General features: G+C 32.8%; 1 protein-coding gene across 8 annotated transcripts in view; it reads right to left on the bottom strand.

Moving 5' to 3' along the window:
- The window catches only part of Anks1b (ankyrin repeat and sterile alpha motif domain containing 1B), a 1,051,626-nt gene that overhangs the window by 878,062 nt on the left and 158,927 nt on the right, over nucleotides 1-14,637 (bottom strand). For all 8 annotated transcript variants that reach the window (XR_013440373.1, XM_021724502.3, XM_040279646.2 and 5 more), the window contains exon 2: nucleotides 5,779-5,859. Coding sequence is in view for 7 of the 8 variants with exons in the window: in XM_021724502.3 (XP_021580177.1) it covers nucleotides 5,779-5,859 (81 nt within the window). In the remaining variant the exon portion in view is untranslated. The remainder of the gene's footprint in view (nucleotides 1-5,778; nucleotides 5,860-14,637) is intronic.

The following is a 14,637-nucleotide window of genomic DNA, read 5'->3' as shown; positions in this document are numbered from 1 at the left end:
TAAAACCCAGAGGATCTGGCTTGAAGTCCCAACTTTCTACTACTTGGTTACTGCGAGCAAATAATCTCTCTCTCTCCTTCAGCTATTGCTAATATAAAATTTAGAGATTATATCTTGTTGCCAGTCTCAAACGGTTATGATAATTAAATGAGAAAAATGAGACTGTAAAATTAAATACAACCAAAAGCTATTACTATGGCAGGTTATTGCAATGTTGAACAATTCTAGTAATTTTTTTAAATAGAAATATTTCAGCATTTAAAAGGTCAAACAGTGCTCAAGGAAACTAATCAAACTAAATATACATGGATCTAAAAGGGAGAATTTTTCCTACCACAATACAGACTTCCCCAAATTATTGTTAAAGACAACTGTCAGAATTTCTTATTGTCTAAGAAAATAAAATAAAAATTTTGAAACTTCCATACAGTATTTACTTTTGTTGTGTTTAGGTAAAGTTTGAGCATGTCCCCACAGGGCTCATTGTTGAAATTTAATTCCCTCTGAGGCATTAAGGTGGAAACCTAATATAACTATGGTAGTTAGAGATGGAGCCTTTGGAAAGTGGTTAAGGTTAGATAAGACCATCAGGGTAGTAGAATCTCCATAATTGAATCCTGGTGGCTTTATGAAATAACACCAGAAGAGAGACACAGACCCATACAACTACATCCTGTCTGTTGCCATGTGGTGGTACCCCATACCACCCTGGGTCTCTCCCAACAAGACAGTCATCACCAGATGCAAGACCTGACTCTGGACTAGAATTAAAAGCTAAATAAACCTATTTTCTTTATAAAGTTACCCAGCCTCGAGAACTTCACTATAATAATGCAAAACAGAATAATACAACTTTCAAAGGGTAAAGAGAAAAAAACTTATGGAATCATCAACTCTATTTCCTTTTACTCTGATTCAAACCATTCAGAATTTCATTTGTTCTTTGGCTCAAATTTTATTGATATTTTTAATAATATATGTGACATGAAATTATTATTCTTTATCAGGAATATATGATGTAGTAAAAATTGCCAATTTAAAAAACTGATTTACTTACTGATCACTTATACTGTATAGTATTACCACTAATATCTATATCAGAAAAGGGTAATCTGTATGTTTATAAAACTGCCTTTGGCAAACAATAAGATCCTAACTAAATACTATATTTTAAGTTTTTTAATGTATTTATTTTATTAAATGTTTTATTAAATTTATTTTTAAATTTGAATTTTCTTATAAAGTTTTATTTGATTTGAGTTTTATGTCTTATTTAGCAATATAAACAAATGAACTGGTTGAGCTCAGATTTCTAGTGTGAAAATATAATTGTGAAATATAACTATATGTGATCAAGTACATGCCTATCAGTTTTACCAAATCATAAATATAATCAATAAATAGTCATTCATCTTTCTTATGCATAAATAGTATGAATTAAATCAAAATTTTTTATCCAGTTTCATTAAGAACAAATTAAATTTCAGGTACTTTCTATAATATCTAAATTAGAAGGGTATACAGTATTAGAATACTAATTCAGTATTATTGGTTTTTTTATTTCTATTGGTGTAAACTTCATATATTATTCAGAGGTATCAACAAATGAATATGTTAATTATACTTTGTTACTTGGCATGAAATATTATACTGATTGATGTCTGCAATATAATCCCTAAAGTCTTAAACATACACTAGCAATTTTTCTTATATCCAGTATTTGAAAAAAAAGCAAATGCTGTAGGGGAATAGCTCAATGGTAGAGTTCATGCTTGGCATGTATGAAGCCATGGGTTCAATCCCCACCAGATCCACCCATGAAATGTTTTAACATTCTAATGTAAATGTGATAGGACCACAGGAAAAATAATTCCATTTCCCAGGAGCAAAAAAAGATCAAATTAAATAATAATAATACAATTTAAATAATTTCAATATTTTACAGCTTTTTAAATTAATATATGTAAATTCTGGGGGAAACTGAAATTCTAAAAGTATTGATTTCACTTCTATATTTAATTTGCATTTTTTTCTTATAGCTATCAATACATTTATGATTAATATGAAATGTCTTTCAAGAAGTTCTCTAAGAGTACTAAACAAAATTAAATTAATTGGGAAGTTCAATAATCAAATTTCTTTGCCTCAATAGCAAAATTCCCTATATTTAAATCACAACTAAATACTTGTTAGGAAACTACAAGAAACTTCAAAATAAATGCAAATCATCTTCATATGGAGGAAGGTTAGCCAATTGCTATTCAGAAGATAATTAAGGGATTCTCATTTGTAGTAGAAATACTTGACACGATGAGTCTTCCATATTTTAAAGAAAAAACTGATATGTCTCTATACTATCTATCAAAATAACTTTTTCTAACATTTGATGATAATAACTTTCTAATCTATATTATAAATAACCCAGGAAATCACCAATAGAGTACATTTTCTATTGTAACCAGATCTGGTTACTTGAAGACAAATTTGCCAATATGAAATAATGTATTTCAGGTACAAATTGCTGCTGTTAATTTGTGGATTAATTAGTGTGGAGAAACAAGGACTCTCAATAAAATGTACAAAATAGGAAGAACTGGGTTTAATTTACAGTAGGAAGGCCTTAAATTATATGTTGGGGGCAGTGGGAAAACCAGTAATTCAAAAGAAAAACCCACACTGCCTCTAACATTCATTCCTTCCAGCTCTGATTCCAAGAACTTTAGCCTAGAAATTATAATGTTTATGGAAGCATTGTAGAGCTCAGGGATACAAAGGTCAACAGTAACAAACATGAAAACTAATGTGTTTCTATGTTGTCTGCTAAGGTTTACTTGGAAAGAATACAACATAATCAAATACTAATTACTAATACTAAGTGAGAAAAGCAAAGACAAAGAATAGAAATATCATCCTTCTCTGTCTCTGATGACATTCTTTTCTCCTTCATATATCTTTTTTTTTTACTTAAGCCAATATTAAAATTACTATTCCACATGAACAAGTATGTTCCCTTGATGATAAGGGAAAGTAATCCAGAAATACATTATGTGATACAGAAAAACTAGAAAATTCACACACAAAGGACAGCTAATGTAAAGTATGAGTAAAAGTCTTGACTTTCGCAAGCAGTACTTAGGTTACAGATATAGCTCCTCCCCTTACTATATAAGTGGCCACTATGTCATTTATCCAAAAATGGCCTTGTTTCTCCATCTATAAAATGTGGGAGGTGAGTGGGATCAGGCAGAATAAATTATATCTACTTGTAAAAATACACAAATAATTTAAATATGCAAAATCAAGAAACATGCTATACGTTAAAATTCAAATTTCAGAACTATAGCATCATAACAGATAACTTTGCCACAAGTAATACACAATACAGAATATCAAAAAAATGTTATAATTGCATGGAAAATGATGAATATACAGTGAATGTATTCAATACATTGAACTGAGGCCTAGAAATATTAAGAAAATGGGTTAAGGTCATACAACTAACAGAGGGAGATAAAATTAGAATTTTCCTGCTTTTTCCAATGCCTATAGGATGACGCTAAGTAAAATCTTATATATTAAAAAGAAAGGTAAAGAAAATCTTCAGAGGAATATCTGTAATAAAAAGGATCTTAAAAGATAGCTGGTCAAATTTCCAATCTCTTCATGATATTCTTTTTTTTAGTATATATTTTTTAGTTGTAGTTGGACACATTACCCTTATTTATTTATTTTTATGTGATGCTGATGATCCAACCTAGGGCTTCACATGTTCTAGGTGAGTATTCTATCGCAGAGCCACAACCCCAGCCCTCTTTATGATATTCTTTTTTTTTTTGAATCATACTCTTTTTTTTGAGAGAGAGAGAGAGAGAATTTTTTTAATATTTATTTTTTAGTTTTCGGTGGACACAACATCTTTGTTTTGTATGTGGTGCTGAGGATCGAACCCAGGCATGCCAGGAGAGCGCGCTACCACTTGAGCCACATCCCCAGCCCTATGATATTCTTAATGATTGCTATTCAGTTCCCTTAAATTATCTTCACTTTCTACATTGCCAATAGAAAAAAAAATGCAATGAGGGGGAAAAAAAACATATCTCAATGGCTAGAATTTCATATGGCTATCATGTACAAATCAATAATGTTTCCTAAACACTTCACTGAAAATCCATTTTGGGAAAAATGAGAAGTGCTTATAATACCAATCTGAGAAAGAACAAGAAAAGTAGTAGAGTTCAAGTGATCAGGCCCAAGATATCCTGCTAATTATATTTGATAGAGTTGATCTTCCTAAATAGAATTAAGAAATATGGTACTACCTGAATCCACAATTAAGATAGCCAGCCAAGGAAGCCATCAGTAATCTGCCTTTGGCAAATTTAATTTGTCTTTGTTCCTGTTGACCCAGGTACAAAGAATAATAAATAATAATTTTCTCTTAAAAGAGTTAGATATATAGACACATTTTCCATTCTACATAAGGTTAAAAAAAAAAAGACCCAGCTCCATACCTTGCCTCCCAAACATTCTAAGTTAGATGGTATAAGATAACATAATATAAAAAGGGAGTGGATGAAAATAAATTTATTTTGGGAATTCCAATACTCATCCAAATAAAAAACATTAAGTTTATAATATTTTATTAAATAGCTGATTCTTTAAACACACTGATAATGTTAGATTTACTCAATAAGTATAAAGAATAAAATTTCATGATGATAAATCATGACCAAAAAAAAGTATATTTCTTGCAGTGAGGAGTTTTATGACCATTAAGCTTAAAATTAAGTAAAACTAAGTTATTTGTGTCTTAAATCACAGAATAAAACAAATGTTCTAGGATGGAGAACAAAAACTAACTACATTTTTAAAGCAGTAATTACCACATTCAAAACACTAAAGAGAAAAACAATAATCCAGATCTCAAAAAAATAACTTGGCTCATTCGTGAAAAGGAAAAATAGGGAGGAGGGAAAAATACATTAAGAGGGACATTTTTCTTCTAGTGGAAATGAAAGAAAAATCTGAATCATTCAGAAGACTAAACCATTAGGTTACCTGGCTAAAATACTGCATATAAAGTGGTGCTCATAGTTACACATTCCTTCATTCCCCAAATATCACATTATTTGAAACATAATTCCATAAGTTTAAAAAATTTTAGAGTTGAGAAGTTTAAAACCAGAAAGATGATCATTGGTGACAAAGAGAAAGCATTTAAGAAAACATGAAGGATTTTTAAAGTGAAAAAAATCACTGAAAATATAAGAGCTTATAAGAGCAGGAATCTATTAAGATTTCCCTCCTAGTGAATATTTGGTGGGTGAGTACAGATAGATACCAAAAGAGACAGGAGGGTCCATGTTTGTATAGATATATCAAATATATACTGTCATGCATAACTAAAAAGAAGAATTCATTTTTTAAAATTTTTAAATAAACTAAATGGAGCTTCCAGGGGGGCAAAAAGAGGTAGAAAGGTGTTATCTAGTGGTTTTATCCTTTTCTTTCCCCAAACCTACAATGAATAATATGGTTATGTCACTTCTTCCATTCTCCCTACATGATATTTAACTATTTCAGCATTTCTTTCAGTTTATACTGTGCACACAATCATTCTCAACAACATTCCTACCAAGTTTAACTTATCATCTGGTGCCTCTCCAAATTCACCTAATAGTGGTCTCATGACAGTACAGAAAGACACCATCAGATGTAATTAACTTCATTACATGTAACTAAATACCCAGGATTCCAGTCCAAATAAGTGACACTTACTTATGTCCATTTAAGGCTGCATGGTGTAAAGCAGTGTAACCGGAACTGTCAGTGCAGTTCACATTGGGGCCTCTCCAGATGCTGCAAATAAAGCACAAGCGCAGAGTTAACAGTTAATCAGAATCGTGCTTTGAAAAACAAAAAGAAGCCTGATAGTTTCACAGTCAGCATCATGTTGTACATGAAAATTTTAGTCACGTAGAAAATGATTGTCATATTTCATGTTTCTTCTCAAAATAACTTCATTTGTTTGATTCAGGGAAATTAATAGGAAATATAACTATTCTGGAAATTATTAGTGAATGTGTGCTCACTGCCATGCATTGAAGTTTGGATACAAAAATTCTATTACTTTCTATCATTATTCATATATTATGTTCAGATACTATAATCTCTACAATGAATAAAGATTTATGACATCTGCCTCCTCCTCATTAACATACTCATTCTGATTTATGTAAGTTATAACATATTTTTGCATTATGGGAAGAATATAAACTCTTTTTGCTGTTCTACTGCTACTAAGAAAATATATTCAATATTTCACACTTAAAAATAAAACTGAAGATATGGACTATTATAAACCATAAGATGATCCCATCAATTTTGCAGTTATCATTGATTCTGCTATATGATATATTCTGGAGATAGCATGTAACTATATAAAAGATTCCATTTTATCCTTGGTCACTATAATTAAAGAAATTATTTTTAGCTTTTGGAAAAACAAGGCATTAAAAGATACTTCTCTAAAGCAGACAAAATTTGACTAATGTTTATGATACTAAAATTATCAAAGATACTATCAAATGACAAAAATTCACAAAATATTTATTGCACATCAATTGTTGGTCACATATTAAGATAGGCACTGAGAGCATAAAATTATAGCTCAAAGTCCTTCTTTATAAGACTATAGTCTGATGGAGAAGACAGACATTAAACTAATAACTAAAAAGTACTAAGATAATTAAAGGGCCAGAAAGCACACAAGCCCAACTCTGAGAAGTGAATGAATAGCTATCCCAAATAAGAAATCATGAGAGAATTAAACTAAGATACAACAATGAGAATGAGTAGACTGTTAAGACTCAATTTAAAAAAAGAAGAAGACAAGAGGTTTCAGGGAGCAATAGTCCAAAATGACTCAGACTTCAGCCTTTGTTGACCAAAAGGAAAAGAAAAATATTAGCTAAGATGTGAAATGGAAAAAAAAGAATCAGATTTTCTGGTAACAGGACAATGAAGGAGGAAACAATGACTCTTATTTTGGAGACATTAAATTTTTACTATCTGACATAATAATAAAATTAAGGATTTCTAGAAGGCTATGAAAGTATACAGTAATTAGAAATACGGTTTTCAAATTACACTACCTGAGTTCAAAATCTGTCCCAGTTACTTGTTGGAAGTAGCCCAGGAATAAAGAACTAACCCTCTCTGAAACTCAGTTCCTCATTTGCAAAATGGAGATAATAATTACAAATTATATTATTACCTTATAGTGTTGTTTTCAGGAACAAATGAATCAATATCTACAAAGCTCATAGTGAAGTACTAGAACACAATACTAGCATGTATTATTAAAATGTAAATAGTTAAAATGTAAAAGCATAGAAAAAACAAACAGGAATCAAAACAAAGCTGAATGGCTGGACAGAGAGTGTAGTTTAGTGGTGGAGTGTTTAGTTAGCATAGGCAAGGGCCAAAGGAGGGAGGGAGAGAGTAAAGTAGGGAGCAATGAAGGGAAGGAGGAAAAAAGCAGAATAATTTTATTAATGTTAGACAAACTAGATTCAGAGCAAAGCTATTACATGTGGGTATAGAGGATCATTTCATAAATGGGCAAAAATATTAAAACAATAAAATAATCCAAATATTTTTGGCATACAGTAAAACTTCAAAACAATGACTCATGCAGGCATGGTAGCCCACACCTGTAATCCTCATGGCTTGGTAGGCTAAGGCAGAAGGATGCAAGTTCAAAGCCAACCTTTACAACTTGAGAAGCCCAAAGCAACTCAGCAAAACTCTTGTCTCTAAATAAAATATTAAAAAGAGCTGGGGGGGCTGGGGTTGTGGCTCAGTGGTAGAGAACTTGTCTCACCTGCGTGAGGCACTGGGTTCAATCCTCAGCACCACATAAATAAATAAAAGATATTGTGCCATCTACATCAACATCTGGGGATATGGCCCAGTGCTTAAGCACCCTTGGGTTCCATCCCTGGTATCCAAAAAAAAAAAAAAGAAAGAAAGAAAAAAAAATATATATATGTATATTTGTGTGTGTGTGTGTGTATACACACACACACACACACATATATGAATCAAACTGATAAACTGCCAATATCCACATATTTTCTAAGATTTAAATATCTCCTCTCTCAATAATTGATAAAACAAGTAAACAGAAAAATCAACAATGGAATATAAGGCTTGAATAAATACTATCAACCAATTTGATCTAACTAAAATGTATTCAACACTGTACAGTTTAGATATGTTGTCCCCCAGAAAGCTCACGTATGAGACAATGCAAGAAGGTTTGGAGGAGAAATGATTGGGTCGTAGCCTTAACCTAATCAGTGAATTGATCCAGATGGGATTAACTGAGTGGTAACTGGAGGCAGGTGGGGTATGGCTGGAGGAAGTGGTTCATTAGGGGCATGAATATGGGATATATATTTTGTATCTGGTGAGTGGAGTCTGCTTTCTGATCACCATGTGAGCTACTTCCCTCTGCCACAATGCCACCATGATGTTCCACCTCACCTTGTACCCCAAGGAATGGAGAGGGCCTTCTATGGACTAAAACCTCTGAAACTATGAGCCATCAAATGAACTTTTCCTCCTCTAAAATTGTTCTGGTCTGAACCTTTAATCACAGCAGTGAAAAAGCTGACTAAAACAAACACTGTACCAATAACAGCAGAATATACATTCTTTCAAAAAAACTCAGGACATTTACCAAAATATAGCATCTTATAGATCATAAAACAAGTCCCAATATATTTAAAATCATTAAAATCACATAAAATATATATTCTGACTCCAGGGGAATTAAATTAGAAATCAGTAACTAATTAGAAATCATCAATATTGAAAACTAAACATAAGTCAAAGAAGATATCAAAAAGAAAAATAAAAAATATTTTGAACTAAAAGAAAGTAAATACAATATATCAAAACTTTTTAGGGCTGGGGTTGCACCTTAGTGGTAGAGCCTAGCACATGTGAGATTCAATCCTCAGCACCACATAAAAACAAATAAATAAACAATAAAAATATTGTGCCCATGTACAACTAAATTTTTTTATAAAAACTCTTTAGATGTACCTAAAGCAGTACCTAAAACTACAATGACAAATATTAGATCAGAAGAAACATCTTAAATCAGTAACCTTAGCTCCCACTTTAAGAACAGAAAAAGAATTAATCCCGGTTAAACAAAATTAAGAAAAAGTATAATAAGTACCAGAGTAGAAATTAAGAAATGGAAAACAGGAGCCAGGCATGGTGGTTCACACCTGTAATTCCCGCAGCTCAGAAGGGCAGCTTCAGCAAATTAGTGAAGCCCTATGCAAATTAGCAAGAACCATTCTCAAAATCTAAAATAAAAGGACTGGGGATGTATCTCAATAGTCAAGTGCCCTTGGTTCAATCCCCAGTACCAAAAAAAAAAAAAAAAAAAAAAAACAGAGAAAAACAATTAAATAAACAAAAGACTCTTTTAAACATTCTATAAAAAATCAATAAATCTATAACAAAACTAATCAAAAAAAATTTATTGAAGGCATACATTGACCAACATCAAGAAGAAAGGAATAATATCATAATATACTCTACAGATATTAAATGGATAGCAGAATATTATTAAAATACCAATAAACAGGAAAACACATGAAATGAAAAAGTTCCTTGAAAGATACAAGATACTGCCCAAACTCACTTAAAAAGAAATAGATAACCTGCATAGCCCTAAATCTATTAAAGAATGTGAACTTATACTTAAAAATACTCTCCACTGTTAAAACTGGATTTGGAATGTCCCTCAAAGGCTCATATGTAGAAGGCTTAGTTCCCAATGCAGCAATGCTTGAAGTGGAGGTGGAAATTTGGGGAAGTGATTGGATCATGAGGGCTCTGATTACATCAGTAATTTAATCCACTGGGGTATTTGAAATTGAATGGACTATTGAGAAGTGGTAGAAACTATGTGAGGTGGAACCTAGTTGGAGAGAGTGAGAACTATATCTTATATTCTACCCAATCCTCTTTGTTTCCCAGCTGTAATGAGGTGAGCAGCTTTCCTCTACTATACCCTTCTACCATGATGTTGTGCCTCGCCTCAGGCCCAAAACAATGATGAAGTCACCTGCCAGATACACCCACAAAGCAAAATAAAATTTCCCAGGAAGAGCTGGCTTCAATAGGGAATTCTGACACATGTGTAAAAGGAAATAACACCAAATTCATTCCAACATATTGAAGAGACATAAAGACTGCCTGACGCACAAGGTCTGTATTCCATGAGGCCAAAAATATTCCAAGTGAACAATAGACCAATAAATCACATATGAACAGAGGCATAAAAATTCTTAAAATATAGCAAATTAAATTCAACAATATATAAAGATAAAACTGGACACTAGCCCACGGGAGATCCAGGTAAACAGTAGGCCCTGATCCACCACTCCACCAGCAGGGCAGACACCTGCCAGAGCCTAGCCTCTGGCACAGGACTGCCCCTTCGGGAGTCAGGCCTGGCCCAGATCTGTCCACACTGACTTACACAGGACCCAGGTCCAGAGTAGGTCCCAGTTCACCTCCCACACACCTAGGAGCCGAAGCCTAACCCACTTCCATCTTGGAATACTGCAGTCATCGCCAAAGCCTTCTCCATCCAGTAGCCCCAAACTTTTTGAAAACAGACAGGGCCTACAAGCAGCTGCATCTCACAGCAGGCATCCTGAAGGGAGTGTGAGGCCCAGTCTTGCAGCCCCATCTTTGTAAGACATTGCTTCCATTTTGAGGCACCTTAACTATTATCTCAAGTTACCTCTGCTATTGCCACCACCAACCTTAGATGCAGTAGTATATATGGAGGGACACTGGCAGGGTCTGGAAGCCAACATCAAGGTGAGGTACAGACAATCTGCATGGGTACTACAAGAATATAGGGAAGAAACTGTAATATTTCAGATCCACACTGCAAGAAAGGAAGACACATAGACATCATGAGAAAACAAGGGAGGAAAGTGCCCCAAATAAACCAGGATACTATAATAACAGAACCCAAGAACAGGGAAGTTGATGAAATGTCAGAGAAGGAATTCAGAAGATTCATAAATAAAATGATCTGTGAATTAAAGAATGACCTAAATGAGCAAATACAGGCAAGAACTGATCACTCCAACAAAGCAATAAGAGAGCAAATACAGGTAGCAAAAGATTACTTCAAGAGAGAGATAGAGATGCTGGGGAAAAAAATGCCAAATTCTTTCTTTTTAAAATATTTTTTTAAATTATTTATGGACTTTATTGTCTTTATTTTTATGTAGTGCTGAGAATCGAACCCAGTGTCTCATGCATGCTAGGTGAGCACACTACCACTAAACCACAATTCCAGCCCCACCAAATGCTTTCTTTGATATAAGGAGGCTGATCCATGGGATAGGGAGAGAGAGCATAAGAGGAATAGACATGTTTTCCCCTTAAGAACAAAAACAAGGCAAGGATTTCTGTTCTCACTACTTCTATCCATCAATGAACTGGTGGTCCCAGCAAATGTACTGACTAGAAAATGCAATGACAAGAAAGAGAAATAAAAGCTATCAAGGTTGTGTGGAAAGAAAAAAAAAATCACTGTAAGGCAAAATAACCAAATCCCATGGAGTCTACACAAAACCTACCAAAACTAAACATAATTATGGGATCCTGTGTGAGAACTCTCAGACTATCTTTACTTCATTTCCATAAGTCTAAATTTAATTCAAAATAAAATGGTTTTTAAAAGTAATCCTTACTCCAAAAAAGCAACAAAACAAAGTGTATTTAACCAAGTTGCAAGAAACAACTTAATATATAAACATTAACTATATATCTCAATACACCAGTAAAAAAACAGAAATTAAAACTTCTTAAAAATACTAGCCAGTTACCAAAAAAATACCATTTCATAAAAAAAATTAAATGCTTAGGAATAAATTTGACAAGAGATGTGCAAACATATACAATGAAAACTACAAAATACTGCTGAAAAAAATGTAAAAGGCCTAAAAAATGGTGAGATATGCCAAATTGATCAGTCACAAGATGCAACTTTCAACAAATTGATATTTGGATTCAATGAAATCAAATCAAAATCCCAATAACTGTTGTATAAACTAACTAGTTTTAAAATTCATATGGAAATGCAAAGAACTTAAAATAGTCAAAGTAGCATTGAAAAGAGGAATAAAGTTTGAGATTTACACTACCTGGTTTCAAAACTACAAGAAAGCTATAGTAAAGAAAATCTCATAGTGTCGTAGTTGGAGTAAAGATAGATTAATGGATCAGAAAGGAAGAATACAGTGTTTAGCTAGATAGACAGATCCATCTTGTGCTCTCAGATTAGAAGAATTAATATTGTTAAACTGGCCATACAACACAAAGCACTATAAAGATTCACTATAATCTCTATCAAAAACCCAATGGCATTCTCCACAGAAATAGAAAAAAAATTCTAAAATTTATGGAAATCATAAAAGATAGTTAAAAAGCTGAAACAATTCTGAGAAAGGGAAATGAAGTTGGATATATCACACTTCAAGATTTAGAAGTTTATATCAAAGCTAAGTAATCAAACAGTATGATACGGCATAAAAACACACATTACCAGTGAAACAGAATAAATAGCACAGAATAAACCCAAGCCTGTATGGAAAACAAATTTTTGAGGATACCAAGAAGACAAAATGGGGAACAGATATTCTCTTCAATAAATGGTAGCAGGAAAACTGGATTTATACATACAAAAGAATGAAATTTGATCCTTATCTTTCACAATACCTAAAAATAAACTCAAAATGGATTAACAACAACAAAAAAAAACATAAGACTCAGAAACTTTAAAAAATTTTAAAAGAAAAAATAGTTGGGAAGTTCTTAGACACTGGCCTTGGCAATCATTGGATATTGCACCAAATGCTTAAGCCACAAAAACAAAAATAAATCGATGGTATTATATCAAACTAAAAATCTTCCATAAAAGCAAAGGTAACAATAAACAAAATAGCAGCCTGTGGATTGGGGAAACAAAATATCTACAAACTACATATCTGATAAGTGGTGAATATCTAAAATTTATGAAGAAATCATAGAACTCAAAAGCAGCAAAACAATCCAACTCAAAAATAAAATGATGTGTTATCAGAGGGTATAAATAATAAATAGATATGTAGGATGAACAACTCTAGAAATCTAATTTACAATACGAGGACTATTGGTAATAAAACTGTACTATATGAGATTCAAGCTAAATGAATAGATTTTAGCTGCTCTTTCTACAAAGAAAAAAAAGATAACTGAGACAATGGGTATATTCATTTGCTTTACCATAGTAACTTTTGTTTTTTACCAACTATATGAATCCCATAGAATAATGTTGTGTACCTTAAATATACACAATAGAATTTCTTTCTTTCTTCTTCCTCCCTCCCCCACCTCATCCCACTCTCTCCGTAAACAGAGTCTTGTTATATTGCTCAGGCTGGCCTGGAACTCACCATCCGCCTACCTCAGCCTCTCAAGTAAAAGGGATAAAAGGTTTGCTCTACCCCACCCAGCTAAAATTTCTTTTAAAAAAAATCACAATAAGATACTACAACATATCTATCAGAATTGTATCATTAAAACAACTTCACATACATCTGTCACTAGGGGTGTAAATCAAATAGAATACATACACAGCTGGTAGACATGTAAACTAGTACCACCACTTTGGAAATAATTTGACAGTTTCATTAAAAGTTATACAAATACCACACAATCCAACCATTGTACTCTAGGTATTTAGTTAAGAGAAATAAAATGCACATGAATATTCATAACAGCTAATTTTCACCACACAAAACTGAAAAAACCCAAAAGTTCACTAGCAGGTGAACAGATAAACAAATGATATCCATATACAGAATACTACTCAAAAATAAAAAGAATGGATTACTAAAATACCCAACATTATTGGTTGAAAATGCAAATCAATTAGATTCTCTAGTTTCCCTTGCCTTCTCAGAACAACAGTGACTGCCCTCCATCTCCCTAGTAGAATGGGAGATGTACTTTGTGGCATGGATAATACACTTACATACTCTCTAGACTATAAGATAATAGGCACAGTTAAATGCAAATGTGCCAACTATAGATGGGATCTAAAGAAATGTTTACATAAAATCTTCATTGACTGGGCTTCTAAGAAACAATAGTAAGGCTTATATTCTCCAGGCAGTTCATTGGAATATTCTTATCTAGATAAAAACAAATAATCCAAAAGGACCCAAATACACTTACAGTGAAGTTCTCTCATTGATACCAAGATGGGTGAACACAGACCATCCTATGGTATACTACAATCCTAGGAAATACTTTACAACTAACAACACAAAAACATGTGGTGGCAGCAGGGTAGGGAGAGTGGTAGAAGAAGAGCCCTAAGCCTTTATCAATTTCTTTATAAATATCCAATAACTTTATCCAAATTGAGGCCATTTGACCTTTAGATGGGAAGAGATGCTAACAAAGGTATCTAACAAATCAAGCACAACACTGAAAGCCTACAATCTCCAAGTCCCAGCACCATGAATTAAAACTTACCAT

This window comes from Ictidomys tridecemlineatus, chromosome 6 (genome assembly GCF_052094955.1).
Source record: "Ictidomys tridecemlineatus isolate mIctTri1 chromosome 6, mIctTri1.hap1, whole genome shotgun sequence".
NCBI lineage: Eukaryota > Metazoa > Chordata > Mammalia > Rodentia > Sciuridae > Ictidomys > Ictidomys tridecemlineatus.
This window is presented reverse-complemented; position numbering and strand designations above follow the sequence as displayed.